Genomic DNA, 17,749 nt, shown 5'->3' on the forward strand with positions numbered 1-17,749 from the left:
ACTTACAGGTATTTTAAATGTTTGTACTTCTTTTATTAATCCTTTAACGCCTAGTGTTGCACCGGTTCAACACTGATTCTAAAAGTGCGTGCAATTCTGTTGCCGATTAATATCTAACTTTTCTGAGCAAGGAAAAAAAATTGAAAAGTAGGTATTGATGTTTGGACTTCAAAATAACAAGATACAACATATGTATCAGTCTCATAACTTTGACATAATGGGTTAAGTCTGGGCATTAAAGGATTATATAAATATATTATACGATTGTAAATATTTCCATATCGAGTAAAACAGTATATAAATTGTAGAAGTCGAATTAACTCAATTAAAATCGTGCTGCGATTTTGGACGAATTTGGTACATATGAATAACTTTTGAACCGCTGGATTCCTAAACATCAAACTTGCATTTTTAAATTCTACTCATTGAAGACTACCAGAAGATATAAAAAAAAGTCGATAATTTCTGGTCCGGGGAAGTAAAGTTCAGCCAATATTTTTGTTTGATACTAGTTTTTGTAAACTGATTTATGGAAATATTTATTTTTATAAATATCCGTATTCTGTATACTTGTAAGTAGCAAGCAATGAAAGTTTAACGACGTATGTACGATTTTAAAGTGTTATACAGTAACTACAATAGTATTTCAATTATAAAGTCATGAAAAATGAACCGTCTCAAATGTTACCACATGTCGTCGTAAGATTATGAGAGTGTTTCACATTTGAAAAAAGAACGGCAACAGTACTCCCGATTTGGAAGGTCGAAACGTTGAAAATTCGTTGACAATTGGAAGTGGACAATCCGGAAAAATGTATTGCACAAAGATGTTAACTCTTCAAAAGGTAGGCTCAATTAAAATAAGAATATTTGAACATAACCTATTAGTCATATATCATCACGTATTCAATTTTAATATATATACTTATAAACGATTTTAGTTTGCCGTTAACTTAGTTATTGTAATGAAATAACATTATTAAAATGATAAAATATTTATTATTGTTGTTGTAAATAATATTTAATAATATTTTATTAATTTTTGTTATTTCTTCACTGTAATAGTTAAATAATTCATCAGATTATAAGATGTATTTGTACATCATTTAAAGTGGTTCGTGCCAAATTCAAAAGACTAGATAATTAAATAAAATTCATACAGATTGTTTATTAGAATGATACACACACACATACATACATACAAAATTTGAGAGACTCGTTGGCCAATCAAATAAATAAGAAAAAGCTTGTCAAAAATTGAGTTTTCAACATGGCTTTCATGCCAGTCTTAGGATTTCTTACCAGAAGTATAATCTTTCCTATTCACCAAAATTAGAAGTGCTAACTAAAAACTAGAAGTGCTAACTAAAAACTAGGTACTGAAAGTATAAATGAGCTTTCTGATAATGAATTAAATCTTGTACCATGCTGAATATTCCAGGGGGATATTCTACAATAAAGTTCAGGATATGTAGGTTATTGGATGGTTATTGGGACCATGTGGAGGGCTTGACAACTTTGCTGAAGTAGGGTCATACCTGCGAAATACAAATACATTTAAAAAATATTTTATTTATTTTGTGTTTTATTGAATTCTAACTTTCTAAGTTATAATGTATGAGAATATAATTAACTTTACATATAAGAATATTGAATACTGGCTACATGGAAAAACTGAACACGCACCATGTATATAGATATGCATGCAAAAACAATGTTGCCAAATGTACCAAAAACTAGCACTGTGGAGTCATACGACTAACCAAAATATATTTTTTATTTACAATATAATGATGAATAATCAATAGAAATGTCGTTAAATTTCATAGATGTAATTTTTATACATTATGAAAATGTATTAGCGGTTGTTTAATACCAATTATTAATATGATGCGTTATTGACTAGAGAGTCAGGTACGAACCACCTTAAATAATTGTATCAATGCATATAATCTTGTTAGAATCATAAATCTTATGTTTAAATTTATTTGATTCATTAAACTTGTGTATTTATTTAATTGATGCTCTCTGATTTTTACAGAAAGTATTATTGCCATCAACATTAAGTTATATTATGGAACACCAATATATTATTACAAATAATATAAATGTTTCAATAAGACCTCAGTTTCGTCAGTTTTGTGACAATGCTGTCCATGTGAAAAATATGACTAGGAATTTAAGTAAAGTAGTAAAGCACAAAGGATTATTTTCAAAAGTAGTAAATAGATTTGAACTTTTTAAAAACAAATATGTAAGTACAATTGCTTAATATTGTTGATATTATGTAAGAATAATTATAAGCATTGGCAATAGCAAGAAGACGATGATTCTTTCTGAATGCATTATTTTTATTTATCTGTTACACACAAACTTTCTGTACGTATATGAACTGTTTTCAATCTTTTTTAGAAGTGTGAGACATAAAATTTCTACAAATGGTTTATAAACAATTCCTTAAAATCTAAAAAAAATTGATACTTTTCAATTATTTAGCACTGACAGTATTCTCACTATGTATAATAGATTTATTTAAATTACTGTTGTAGTATAATTATTACATGTACACGTTAATTTGTGACCCCCCAATTAATTATTGACTCAAAATCGCCATCATTTTTTTGAAAGGGTATTCGCCAACTGCTCTAAAAATGGCATTAATGTGCAAGAAATGATAGGGAATATTTGCAAGTCTAGACTGTAATTTGTTTTTTTTTTTTGGTAAATGAACAACAAATCTCGAAATTCACACATTAGTCTGTACACCTAATGTTATTATTATTTATTAATGTTCGCCCTAGGGCATTATATGACTTCCTATACTAATCTATGTTATCTTTTATATCATTATTCCATTTTATCTTCTTTCTCTCTCTTCTGTTCTCCTCCTTCCTTCCCTATTTCTCTCCTCCATTGTTCCTACTTCCCCTGTCCTCCTGCGATCTTTCTCCTTTCCCTGCCATCTGTTTCTTCTTCTCCTCTGCCTCCTTCTTTATTTTCCTCGACTCCTTAATCCACTTGTACCCTTCCCTCTTCCCCACGATATCATTCACCTGTCCTTCTCACCTCCCTATTCCTTCACACTCTTAAGTAGTATATTAACTAATAATTGCAGAGACCTTTCCAGATTTTTGTCTGTTCTCCTTGTTTGAATTTTTTACTTGTGTTTCAGTCTTGCAAAAAAACTGTTTACACGTATACTATGTGTTGCCAAAAAGAGAAATGATTTTTCGGATCACCGACCAGATGAAAAGAAGTCGCGAGTCGTATCAAGTCCGAGGGCCAGGGGTTGCCCATATGTGATTTAAAAGAAAGAATTAAAAGTCATTGTCTAAATGTGAATACTAAACAGCTAAACAATCTAATGTAAAATGTAAAGGAACATAGAAAACATTGTTTAAAATGTAGTGGTGGAACATTTAATGGGGGAACCTAGTTTATGACACTGAAAAGAATGCAAATTTTCGGGAATTTTTTTATGAACAAAAAATGATGCTGCTCTTTCTAAAAATTTAAGGGTGATGTATCGTATATTTAAACAACACAAAATATTTTGTTTATTAATAAATAAAAACTTGAACATTAGATTCTTTACGAATCATCGTCGTGCCTTGCCACCGTAGTTGTGAAGTGGCGGGATATGTGGAGCCTCTAATTCTTGCTTAGAACAAAAATTGCAGAAATATTTGTAATCTTCATATCATTTTATTGTCGATGAACTAAGAAAAACAAGAAAACAATATAAAATTGTAAAAGTTAAGGGATTTTTAAAAAAAAATAACGACTTTGACAGCAAAATTTCGACTTACTCGTGCAAAAAAAAGCTGTTTAAACTAATTTTTTTTATCAATGTTTTTAATTCATTTAGAATGGTTGTTAATTCTTTAACTAAAAAACCCCAGAAGAAGTCGAGTGGATGAATAGTTTTCTCTGTATCTTTCCCGCCAATTTGAAAAAAACTGTAAAAAGTAGTACAGTAGACTCTAACTACGTTGCCATTGAACACATTACCACATGAGGCACTTGCCCCTCACACGTATTTTCGACTACACAAATTCGTTCTCCCACCACGTTCCGTACGCCAGCGTACAAGCACGATCCAGCTGTTGCACAAGCGCTAAGGTCGAGGCGATGGCGACAGAACTTAGCATGGAGGGGGCTCTGAACTCATTGCCATTTTACTCTCCTACAGCCCCGAACATGGCAATATAGTTAGAGTCTACTGTATTGAGAAACACGCGTTTAACGTTCAAGATACAAAAAAGTAACAGTCATTTTGTTGAAGATGCTGAAGTATAGGAGCTGTACCGGCCTTTTTTATACTGCTTAGTCGGCGGCGCTCCTGCCTCGCAACCTCGGAACTCGCTGCGCGTCGTAGTTGTTTAGTTTTTTTGAGTAAACCTATTGCTGTGAAACTTCCTCTTTCGTGATTTTGCTGCCCGTTTTGAACTTCCTTTCGTTTTTTCGGATACATTGTCTCTTTAAATGTCTTTACAGGCCGAGAATCGGAGCTAGACTGATCGTATTGATACTAACCGCCTCGAAACGAGCCAATTTCTTCGAAAATCCCTTTGTGGGATTAACTAATTGCCTCGGATACAGTTACACAGAAACACATATATAAAACAGACTACTTGGGCATAAACGTTGACTAACCTCGGTTCGTAACAACCTCAAGGTCAAAGTTCAAGGTCACTTTCCGGTTTATCAGCTAAGATTGTATTACACAAATTAATCAAATCTACAAAAATTTATTTGCAAATTTTCTTAATTTTTAATTATTTGCAATCTTTTATAAGTTCCCAGAATTTAGCAAATTAAAAATGCGAATGTAACTAATTCGTGTAAATTTTATCCAACTTTGTACCTTACATGCTTAGCAAATTTCTATAAACTTTGCAATTTTATGTAAATCGAACACATTACTCCAAATTTTGCAAAGTTGGAAACTTATAAATATTTGCAAACAGTAAAATTGTGCGAATTTCAGTACATTTTGATGAGCTTTGCAAATTCACAGAACGTACAATTTTTGCAAGCTTAACAAATCTTCGTAAACTTAATTAATTTGTGTAATTCAATGTTAGTTAATTAACCGGCAAGTGGCCTTGAACTTTACCCTTTAGGTCAAGGTCCGTATCACAGTTAAGTGCCCACTTTAATCCCTACAATTTTTGTACAGTACGTCTCTTTGTAAGTTGACTTTTTGACGAATTCTTCATAAATAAATGAATTTGACCTCCAAATGACAGCTGAAGATCAGTGTGACCTTGCAACATATCTAAACGTAAAATTTTCTACTCCATCCGTTGCCGATGTCAGACATAGGGATTTCCATTTCAAATTTTCAAGTTGACCTTCAACTGACCTTGAACTTTTACCGGAAAGTGAAGGTTACTGTCAAGTTTCATTTTTTGAACTTAACTTTTGTATTCAAAGTTTTGTCGAAAAACTTGGACCTCCAAAGTTATCCAGATATTTCCATATTTTTTCCTCACCGTGTATATACCTTTTGTAGACAATATGACACGAGTGTACAAATAGTAGTGTCCCATGTAAAGGGAAGTACAATAGCATTTTGCATGGGCACCGATGCATTTCTGAACAAAATCATACAGTCGGATGATAGAGCGTGTTAAATATGTGGGAACGGGAGAGAAACTAACACCACGTTGGTTTACGGACGTTCTTTATTCAGCGGCTCACGTGGACTGCTGCTGTTGCTCGTGTAACAGTCGGTATCGGACTGTCCATTTTCTGTGCCCCCGGAACGGATCTCGAAGCGGGCCGTCGTCTGACGAATCTAACCAGAACATTCGCGATTATTCAAAAATGTACACCCCGGGGGGAAATGCATGGCCCGAGCCAGCCCGACACATTCGGGTCAGATCGGCAAAAGTCGGCCGGGCTTGGACGAGTTCTTCTCATACTTGAGATTTGATCTATATCACGTTCATAATGCGATCCTTTATATATGTATGTACTCTTTTTTTTTTAGACAATTAATTACTTGGCAAGCATATGCAAAATCTTTAGAATTTTCACAAGACAAAATAATATTTGTAACACATTTATTTATTCAGATCAAACTTCCCTCCTATTAACTTACCCTATTTTTGTATATTTTTATTTGTACCACACATTCAATATATTAATTCTTATACGAGTAATTAGTACTGCGATACTAAAAAAGGAAAATAATAGTCTAGTAATAGGAAGAATTTTCAAATTCTGGTAAAATAAATAATTAAAATCATATGTATTCCATACAGAATAAAGATTATATCGATGGAAATTTAATCTGAATAAATAAATGCGTTACAAATATTATTTTGTCTTGTGAAAATTATAAGGATTTTACATATGCTTGCCGAGTAATTAATTGTCTAATAAAGAGAGTACATACGTATATCAAGGATCGCATTGTGTATACGGGTCGAATCTCGAATATCGGCAGAACTCGTCCAAACCCGACTGACTTTTGCCGATCTGACCCGAATGTGTTGGGCTGGCACGAGCTCGCTCGAATTTTACCAACCCAACCCGATTGGTCGGGTACCCGCACACCCCTAGTATACAGACGACGCGACAGTCCTTGCCGTCCCGAAAACTTTTGCCCGAGCGCACTAGTGGGCCAGATCGAAGAGTTAACTGTTCATTTGCCAAAAAATCAAATTCCTCATATCCATGTTTCACGAATATATGTATATTGCTTTCTAAATGTGTATCACATTAAAAAACAATGAAAGTAATGAGATATATTAAAAATTGTGGTTATTATATATTTTTTACTTAATAATATTATAGCTGACGTCAAGACCTATATATTATTCTCTTTAAGTCTTGAAGTATTAAAACAGTTGTGATCAGCTAATTCTTCGATCTGGCCTACTGTGGAGCGGTCGAAATTATTAGGGCTATTGATTTGAACCGGGTGTCTGAGATATCCGGGTACCCGGGTACCCGCGAGATAACCAGGTAAACAAAAAGTACCCTTCTACCCGGGTATCTTATGAGATACCCGAACATAAGAAATAGTTGTGAATCTTGATTCAGGAGCCGATCGTATTCCTATCTTTTTAGATCGATATCGGCAACGAACGAAATAACGAATTTGCTTTTTTCCTTCTCTTAGCGACAGACATTCAAGCGCAATCGTAGCGTGCATCATTTTTCAGTTTTTCGCAGTTTACTTCGTTCATTGCCGATACCGATCAAAAATGACCGAAAAATTATCGGCCCCCGTATCGAGATTCTCAACTGTTTCATATGTTCGAGTATCTCACGAGTAGACTGCGGAGTTTTATGCGCGTAAAATATGCAAAAAGCTTATGGAATTTATGCTCGTAAAATTTGCGAATATGTACGAAAAATATGCACACGAAAATGTTCAACATAGATGTAGCGCATATAAGATTATCTGAACTGGTTTAATAGATATTTAACAATTTTATTTTATATTAATAATTTATTTCTGATGAATCTCCATAATTGGCATTACAATAAATGACAAGTAATTTCTCCATATTTGTAGAGTTTAAATGTTCACGTTTGTCAGTCAGTATTAACTTGTATGCCGAAAACGAACGTTCTACATCACAAGGTATGATGGATGCATAGTTATATTTGCACCAATATTTTTGTGGCACATAACCTGGTTGTTCTTCAGTATTACCGCTTAGTATGTTTACGATTTTACACATCTCGGACATACCCGGATTCTTTTTGAGAACTGTATTCATTTTTTTCTGAATTTGTTCGCCGCAACTACCAGGTACATTCCGTAAATGATTAATACAGTTCATGAATATTTGTATGGAATCTGTTAAGTATAATCCGGCAGTTTCTAATCTCTTTATTGTGAATGGTAATATTTGCAAATGTACTTTAATGTATGTTACATTTTGAGCAACTTGAGTCTGTTGGAATACATGCTTAGAAGTGTCAATTGGAACGATTCCATCTTCATTAAAAGATTCAACTACCTATTTTGGAAATAAAATAAAAAGTAACATATAGTGATGTCACGATTTTCGAAAGTTAAGGAAAAGAAATTTTGTCGTACCTCTTTAATTTGATTGAAACGTTCAGCATAAAATGTTGCTGCTTTAAGCCATGTACCCCATCTTGTTAAAACCGGTTCTGATGGTAAAGACGTGTTTCCTGACTTTTTTCGATAGCCTTCGATTCGTAGTGGTGCCTTCAAAAAAATGTTCTTTACTGAAGATATCAATTGATTCACTAGCGGGAAGTGAAGTTGTATTTCTTCAACTACACACCACGACAAAACTATAAGACAATATATATTTTGGGTAAGAAAAGGTAATTGAAAAAAATTTTTTTTCTATTTATTAGTAATGTGTTGTGCCACCTTTATTTTTTATAGTTTCAATTAATCGCCGTGGTATCGATTTATATAAATTTTTTATTTGATGTTGACTTAATTTGGCCCATTGCTCTTCAATACTTGTTTTCAACTCTTCCACCGACAAAAACTGTTTCCCATTTCCATATACCGCACGTGCTAAAATGCCCCAAATGTTTTCTATTATATTTAAATCTGGAGACCTCGCAGCTCATGGTAAAATTTGTATATTACTGTCTTCAAAATATGTTTTTACACGTTTCGCTGTATGCACAGCGGCATTATCATGTCGAAAATATAATTTTCACCTGCAATAGTGCTGGCATGTCGCGTTAATTGTTCTGATATTTCTATATATTTAATTGCATTCATGCTGGTGTTAACAAATTTTATATCGGTTCTCCAGTGGAACCCTATTGCGACCCATACCATGATATCGCCTCCGCCCATTTGCCTCCTTGACAAGTGCAATTCTTCCTTCCGTGAATCATGAAAATAATATGAAAGACTATCCGGTACATCTAAATTAAAACGTTTTTCACCTGAAAAGATAACTTGTCTCCACTTTTTTTTCCACTGGAGATGTCTTTCCGGAAAATCTTCCCTGGCTACTTTGTGTTTAATCGTAAGTAGCGGTTTTTGATGCAATTTTCGTCTTTTTAAATGCTTGGCTCGTTTAATTATCCGTTGCACATTACGAATAGCGTGAACGCCAGCTTCCGCTGCAATTTGCCGTGCAGTCAAGCTAGAATTCAACGCTACCCTCAGAATGGTTCGTCGTTGTCGCTTGGTTGTCGCTTTTGGACGTCCACCAGGATATTTTTTTCCATAATTCCCTCTACTTTTTAAATAATTGAGCACGGCACATCTACTTCGCCCAATCACTCTTGAAATTTCTGAAATAGAAGTATTCTTTTCTTTTAAATTTACGATCACTCTTATTTCACTGTCTGTCTGCTTTTTCCCACGCGGCATTGTAGTTATATTATGTAAGAACAAAATTACAAATGTTTAATTTTAAGACACAATTACTTCTAACACTATGACTGCGATTAGAGCCTAAGATCGACTGACGAAAAGCTACTGTCTTATAGTTTTGTCGCAAAGAGAATAGCATGTTTACATACATTTCCCAAGTTTTTGGAATTGTAGCCTTCGATATTTCGTAGAACTGTAGAACATACTTCTATATAATGTAAACAATAATACTATGAATGAAGGAAGACAAAACTCAAGACTTACATAGAATTTTCATCGAATTTCGCAAATGTCTTATAGTTTTGTCGCGGAGTGTACTCTATGCAGGCTATGTACTAAACATGTAATATGAACCATGTTTGCATAAAATAATTTTAACTTTTTTCCAGCTGTCATCATATACGGAGCAGCATCTGATATAAATAGAAGCATTCTTTCTTTGTTACTTATATACTTTCTTTTTTGTATGATTTGTCCCCTCTAATTGTTTATTTTATATTATTATTTATTATTATATTATTGCTTACGTCGTGTTTCGAGAAATTCTATGTAATAGTAGTAGCGACGAGTCATCATTGATAATATAAACACAACGGTACGAATTATCGCAATACGATGAGATAGATATGAAAGCAATATTTAACATACATATATACGAGTATATGTGCATATGCTTTCTGACTACAATATGCAAAACATATGCAAAATAGTAAAAGCATATCGAAATATGCTTTTGCATAAGAATCCGCATACCCGGATATCTCACGGGTTACCCGGGTACTCGAGTATTTTATAATCAACGCGACGGGCGACATGTGGCAGTTCGTTGTATTCGTCTCAACAAACACTATCATAATATGAATAAAAAAATACAGGGTTCCGTTTAAAAAAATTAACTTGAATTTGATATCTCCCCCACTACTACATTTATAAAAAAATTATTTACACCACGTAATGTCCCCCTTTGTACCAAACAACTTTTGTATGAACATTGTTTTGATAACTTTAATCCTTCGTGAGATATTCCACCGTTTCCAGTTAAACGAAACACCCTGTATCTGATAGAAGGTCATCAACGAACCCTTCTCCTAATAAAGTTAATAACATACTAAAAACTTCAATCGTCAGGAATTGACAGACGAAATTTCCAATAGGTTCACAATCAACTGACAGCGATGGATGTACGCGGATCGATTGTATCTACGATCATAAACATTCTGATTTATGGTATATAATATATAAAACAATATATACACCTCAATTACCCCACCATCAGATCAACCATACAATATACGCCTATCGTATGATTCTTCGCCTTCATAATAAGCTGAACTGTATCAAAAACGGATGTTTTTTAACGAAGTTATAGTCATTTACAGAAACGCAGACCATTGAATGGTGCCATGCACGAAAGACATGAAACCATAAAGAGGCAAGCGTTTCTGTAAATGGCCATAACTTCGTTACAAAACATCCGTTTTGGATGCAGTTTGACTTGTTTTGAAGGCAAATTATTATTTCTGAAATACATGTAAAATTCCGAACACTGTTGTCTATGAGAAACATCTGTTCTCAAATATGAACAAAATTGTACAATTTGAAGGCCCTCTTTATAAGGGAAGATTTTACCTCTTGAGCACGAGTTAAATAAAATTGAACAAAAGAGTCAAAAAGTAGAAGGTTCAAGCTTTAATTTGCCTTTCATTTAAACAAATTCTGACGAATATTAACAAAGTTATGGAACATTGAATCTCAATAATTTTTCACTAGTGCACAAGTGAGGTGATACTTTTGAACAGAATTGTAGTTTTAGCACTTCTTAGCACCTAATTTTTCAAGAAATATATAAAGCCATGTCCAAGAATAAAAATATATCAAAAGTAAAGGGGTGCTTTAGGGTGCAAAAAAGTAATTAAATGTTTTATACTTGATTTTACGAAAAAAAAAACACTGTTTTCAAATTGGTTTTTTATCAAAACCACACAAAAAAGTGAAGGAAACAAGGTGCCTAATTACTCTACATACCTTCCTTTATATCCTACATATGTTGTTATTGCACTTCCTTAACACTACACTTGTAATAAATCACTTTCTTAATATAGGATTCTTGGCATTTTCTTCCAGCACAAAAATTGTTGACTTTCATGTCTCAATTTGTCGCTAAATACTGCTGTTTTCGAAAAACTAAGATAGCAGTTTTATTCATTCTTAGGAACATAGGGACAAAGTTTCAGACAAGTTTTTCATTCATTTTGAACAAAGATAAAATTTGGGGTTTTGACCAGCTTTTCGGGTTAAATACCCCACTGTGCGGTGTGCTCGTGCACCTGCCGCCACAAATAGTTAAACAGTAAATTTTTCTCTATGATTTGTGTTTAACTTCACTTGGAACAGAGTTATAGCCCGGCCCAGTTATTCGAATCACCCTGTACATACATACATATAGGGTGTTCACTCTACCGGTATCCCCGATTTTTCAACCATTAGTCACAATATAATAACAAAAAGTTATTAACCAGAATTTATCTGTTTTAAGTTTTAAGTGGAGAACGTATAAAGCAAACTTTCGAGAATATATTTTTTTCATAGTGAACACAATGACTCCTTGAGTTTCGTTAAATGGAATCATGTAATTGGTTTGCACTATATTGTAGGAGACATTAAGACAAATTTTATCAGTACAACATGTAACACTTTTATTCACAAATACTAACTTTACAACAATAGAAGTAGAAAGAGTACGATGGCTCTAAAACAGCAGAAGCGTAGCGTGTTTCGACAATACGCTTCTTTTCCTTCTTCTATTTCCACTGCTGTAAATTCAAGATTGCGTGAATAAAAGTGTCATATTTGTATCTTAATAATGCCATATTCATGTCCCCTACAATATGATGGAAAAACACATACACATACATAATTGAAAATAACTGACAAATGGTCTATGTAAATTTTATTAGTGTAGATGTTTGTACCACTAGCTATGGTATGTCTTATGCATTTAAATTTAAATTGATTGGATTTATATGTATTTTAGAAATTAATGGCTCTGGGTTATTTACGGTATGAAAACGTAGTTGACCAACTCAATTATTCAGCATTTTACAAAGGTATATTACTAGTATTTGTTCAGTTTTAAGTCAATTGATACTATTCAACGAATTTATTTAATCTCATAAACCTTATTTTTAGTGCATTAATCTGTTGTTCGATTTCTTAGATTATAATATGCCAGATACATTCTTCTCCTGGTACCTGGTCACAGAATTACATGTATGGATGTTAATGGTACGTTTTATGGGTGAAGGTGAAGAGGGTAAATTGGTTAGAAATAATCTGGCAGAAGCCATGTGGCAAGATGTTGATGGTAGAATGAGTAAACTTGCAGTAAGTAATTAATGAATTACATATACATACTTCTGATATGAATATAGATAAATATAAGGAAGGTTCTTGTTCCAATTACAGTCGATTATGCTTCAGTTTTAGCAGTACATAATAGTTGCAATTGTTTTTGTTAGGTAATCAGACCAAAGATAAAAAAGAAACAAATAATCGAGTTATCATCACAATTTAATGCTGCTTTGATTGGTTATGACGAAGGAATTTTATCAGACGATAAAGTGCTAGCTAGTGCACTCTGGAGCAGATTTTTTGGTCTAGAGTGTAACAATCCAGAACACATTGAGTCACTTGTAATTTATGTGAGAAAGCAGGTAAAGGAATGTATTTTAGCAAGTAAAGAAGCAAATGTATATTTTAGTTACATTATCAACTTTCTTTATGTTTAGATTAACTTATTAGATACGATACCATCGCAGGAAATTTTCACATATTCAACAAAACTGGAGTGGATTGACTTAAGAAGTGTTAGGTAAAGGTTATTCTTCTTGCAAATTAATATGTAAATATCATTTAGATAAAATTCGTATAATAAATAAATTATATTATAACAGAAGTTTATTTATTATTTGACTATACATTTAACACGTTCCATAGAAATTTCTCTATTGAAAAGGTTTATTCCTTTAAAATCTTACTACATAGTTCATTTATGTTTCCTATGTTCATGATTATGCGACAAAGATACTGTTTCTTACAGTTTAAATTACAGTCTCTTTCTAGTGACGGCTCAGCTTGTTTGTAAAAATTGCTATAATAAACAATGATTAATAATTAACCTCAACTATCACTAAAGTATTCATAAATTATAATTTAATAATATTTTATAACAATCTCAACTGCAATTTTATCTTACGTGTAATATTTATTTAGAAGTGTTTCATTGTTTGCTGCAGCAAACAGCCAGTTGTTTAAAGATTTAGGTGATAAGTCTGGAAGCTCATATTCTGCTTTAAAAGAATATGATTTATACCACGTTGGTCTTATGTTGATGTTCTTATTGGCAGAGTCAAGATTATACATCCAATTTTGGTAATCAGCTACTGCCTGTAAAAATGTTGTTTCAATATATGTAAAAGTTGATGAATTGCTTTTCAAAATTTAAGTAATTTATAACTTAATAGTACTATTAGTTCAATTATTTTGTTATAAATTCTAAGCTTAAATATAAAATAACTTACATAATTACTACCATTTACATTATAAACTTTGTAATTTGGATTCAGTTTTGAAAAAGCAGTTATACTGCCACCATTCCAAGCAATATTTTCAGGTATAAGATCTGAGTTGTAAAATATTGTTATTTCATCATTATGAGTATGTCCATTAAATTGAGCTTTAATTAAGTGAGAAAACCTATTAATTATTCTTAAGTATTCTCTTCTCCACGTTTGTAAGCAAGTGTTGGTATTAGCAGGAACATGAGACAAAATATGTACGAATTCTTCATTTATCTCTGCGTTAAGAAGAATATCTGTAAGCCATTGTAATTGATTGTCTGGATCTCTTGGAGTATACCACAGCCACCTACATATAGAAAATATGTTAAACTAAAGTATATGAAGATGTAATAGATTTTTATATAATGATTTTATGTAATTCATAATAGAGACAACCAGGAAAACCAATTTAGGATAATAAAATTTTATATTTAATCAAGTAGAAAATCCAATGTATATTTGGGAAGATGAGTTTCAAATAACGATACTGTCTTATCTAATTTTAAGATATCACATAACTTAGGTCAGTATAAGGATACATACCAATTATAACAATAGCAAACATTGGCATTTAAAGCTATAATTCTGAATCCCTTTTTTGGAGTAACAGTATAATATCCTCCTTTAAGTATGGTAGAACGTGTGGATTCTGGCAACCAACCATAACCAATCCATAAATTTGCTGCCAATTCGTACAGCCAATTTGTAGTTACATTTTCTAATTTTATATTTGTTGGTGAAAATCTATGCAGATCAGAAAAATAATTGTTTTAAGTATTTTGATACATGAACATAAAAGTAAAATAATTTTAACACCTTTGAAGAGCTTTTATTTCATACAGTTTTACTGTTTTACAGCTGTTTAGACTATATTGTTCAGACTTTCAATTGTAAGCCTTGTTTTTCTTTTAAAAAGTATCCTTCCAGTCTTTTACCAACATTGCAATTACATTCATTGGAAATCAAATGATACACTGATATTGGTGAGTATCATGTAGACGTCCACTTTGTATATAATTGGTCATCAATTAGAAATTTTTATTTTATTTAATTAATTTAATTTTAACATTATTAATGTAACTAAAATTTCTGGTTGCTGGTTTTCTATGTAAATTGGGACCAAGACACATTTCAATAGTAGAACAGGACACAATATACAGGGTGTTCCAAAAATGTCCTCCGACCCGGAAATGGGGCACTCGGGGGGTGAATTGGAACAACTTTTTCCTTAGCAACAATGTAATCTGAGGCTTCGTTACCGAGATATTAACGAAAAACCACGACCAATCAGAGCGCGAGTTTGCCAGCCGAGTTCCGGCGCTAGCGGTGGCTACGCGCTACGCTTGTACTACGAAGCTCCAAACAAGTAGGTCAGTATGCATCGCAGGAATCTGCGTATAATAGCAAATAAAAAAGACGTAACAAATACAATCATACTTTTTATCATCTGCCGTTTGTTATTTAAAGAGAAGAACGAACCGAAAATTCCGCTCCGGCCTCTACAAGGGTGGTCGGTGAGGGCCAAGCAGCGTCAACTTACACGTGTCAGTAAATTTTTTTCCCTGCTCCTCAAGATAGACAATGTACATTGTACATTCCAACTCGAAGCAAGGGATACGTTGGTGGTCCTCTTCATTTCGGACATTTTCAAGCCGATGCACGTGATGTCTGTTTTTTTATCTCGAAGCAGTAGGTACCCAGGCAATAAATTAACAGGCTACGGCGCCTTGGAGAAACTGCGCGACGGTTCCTTCCTTGCACTTCTACAAAGCATGTGTTATCCTAGAACCGTTGGTTTCGTTTTACCTACATCTTGTCGTGGTGGGAGTGAACTCACAATGTAACGATGGGAAACTACTTGGAGGTAGAGGAAGCCCTTTCGGAAAAATTCTGTCAGTCGGTTAGCAATCGGGCGACAGAGATGTTCAGTTCACGGGAGTATTACGCAATGTTATGGTGGTACGTACAGAATAAAGGATATGCGGGTGTTGCTGTGCAAGTGTTTGGTTACATAAAACATCTGAAAAATTGAAAACGATCGGCCCTTTCCGGGGCCACGAATTTTCCTAACGTAGTAACAACACGTTGAGTTAAAAATACATTAAGTGATTGTGTCGGGTGATCAGTGTTAGTGGTCGTGCAGTGAAGTGAGTACGTATTCGGTGGAATAACCAGGACGCACTTGACGTTACAACCCTTAACTTCGACTGGTGAGGTATACCTGCGATCACCTGCGAACTGGGCGATACCCTGCCATAAACCGTTTCGGCCGTCGATGACCAGGATCGGTTCAGTGACCTAGTGACACAGGTTTGCAAACTGCAGGTGAATTTCCGAAAGGGTGAGTTCTAATCAATTTATTGCCGATTATTATTTTCTTAATTTAACGCAAGCTATGGCTTACTTCCGGCGATAATTCTGCAAGTTTCTGTACCTAACTTTTTCTTCGGGCTTTTCGAAGAAACTTATTCATTATCAGTAACATTGTTGACCGTTATTGAACTACGAATTTTTATACCAATACCGCATTACGATCACTTCTCGTTCATTCTCTGTTACATTACCTTTTCGTTCACACGTTATTGAAAAGGAAATTTACAAATTCGTAAAAAGGAATTTACAAAAAAGTTGTTCCGTCGTAGACCGAAACGACGGTTATACAGTCAGACAGTACCGTTACTTTTTATTATTTTATTCCTTCTTTCAGTCAAATTATATTTTCAAGATCGACCCCTTGCAATTTTGATTTCGTTGACAAAGGGAATCAGAGATAAAAGAAGCGAACATTTGGTCTGCAGTCCGCCACATGCGCTCGGTAACCTGGGACCAATCCGCGCCGGGCCTTACCGGGGCGCGCTGACTCGCATACAATACAGTCATAAACCCTACCGTTGAGAGACTCGAAAATTCGTCGCGGTCAACTCGCACCGTGACCACGTGCGCGATATTTTGCTGATGTCCGCTTCGCCCTGAAGGAGAGGTTTTCCTCCTCCACGTCGCTTGGAAAAACCGAGAAATTTGCCTTCCCCTTCAGGGCATAACCAATAAGGAGGCGAATTTTGGTAACGCCTTCAGCGAACTTTGAGGAAGCGCGACGTCACACGAATTCGAGACGGCAGTCGAAAACATTCATTCAAAAGATTCATTTCGCACACATTCGATCGACAACAGACATTCGCGAACATTCATTCGACAAACACACTCGCATTCGACAAGTCGTACACGAACATACATCCGCATTCGAATACTACGACTTTAAACATCATTCACGTCACATTCTCTGCGAGAAACAAATATTACATCACCAGTTTGTAATTTAAGTATTAGTAAAGACTGTTACTAAAACCGAGCTATTCGATCATTCCTGCCACCCTAATTAGACTTCACGAGAACTCTTGTGAAAGTCAACGTCTTGGTTTTACACCGTCGCAAACCAGCGAAGCGGATTTACAACCCGTGTAATATTCAAAGAATTTCGGTGTTTCGGGACGTAACAAAAGTAAATGTGCATTCGTCTTTGTACGTTACACATAATTTGCCTACATTTACGTTTCATTCGTTAATCTCTTTAACACGTTGACTGCCACGCGCGTTTACAGTGAAATCCCCGTCAGGCCACGCGTACCGCTATACGGAGCGTATTCCGATATTTAAAAAATGCGAATCGTTTATTGTCCCGAGAACAGCTCCCCACCCCGTTTGTTTGCATGGTATGATGCCCGGTCATTTATTTTCGCTACTTCGCACTTGTTTCTTATTTCGGTATTGTATAGGATCAGTTTGACTC

The 17,749-nt window shown here is 34.2% G+C and overlaps 2 protein-coding genes across 2 annotated transcripts in view; one reads left to right on the forward strand and one right to left on the reverse strand.

Annotated features, from left to right (window-relative positions):
* Positions 1-801: 801 nt before the first annotated feature.
* Positions 802-13,285, forward strand: LOC107191458 (ubiquinol-cytochrome-c reductase complex assembly factor 1). The gene is made up of 6 exons (XM_015580549.1): positions 802-845; positions 2,042-2,254; positions 12,378-12,450; positions 12,561-12,727; positions 12,862-13,056; positions 13,132-13,285. The coding sequence occupies exons 1-6, from the start codon at positions 813-815 to the stop codon at positions 13,216-13,218; spliced, it is 768 nt and encodes a 255-aa protein (XP_015436035.1). The 5' UTR covers positions 802-812; the 3' UTR covers positions 13,219-13,285.
* Positions 13,286-13,360: 75 nt separating this feature from the next.
* Positions 13,361-17,749, reverse strand: part of LOC107190896 (sphingomyelin phosphodiesterase-like) — an 8,651-nt gene continuing 4,262 nt past the window's right edge. Inside the window, exons 4-7 of the mRNA XM_015579823.1 lie at positions 14,506-14,706; positions 13,924-14,269; positions 13,599-13,789; positions 13,361-13,493 (exon numbers count right to left, since the gene is read on the reverse strand). Coding sequence (XP_015435309.1) covers positions 13,361-13,493; positions 13,599-13,789; positions 13,924-14,269; positions 14,506-14,706 — 871 coding nt within the window. The remainder of the gene's footprint in view (positions 13,494-13,598; positions 13,790-13,923; positions 14,270-14,505; positions 14,707-17,749) is intronic.

This window comes from Dufourea novaeangliae, unplaced genomic scaffold (assembly GCF_001272555.1).
Source record: "Dufourea novaeangliae isolate 0120121106 unplaced genomic scaffold, ASM127255v1 scaffold13, whole genome shotgun sequence".
Taxonomy (NCBI): Eukaryota; Metazoa; Arthropoda; class Insecta; order Hymenoptera; family Halictidae; genus Dufourea; species Dufourea novaeangliae.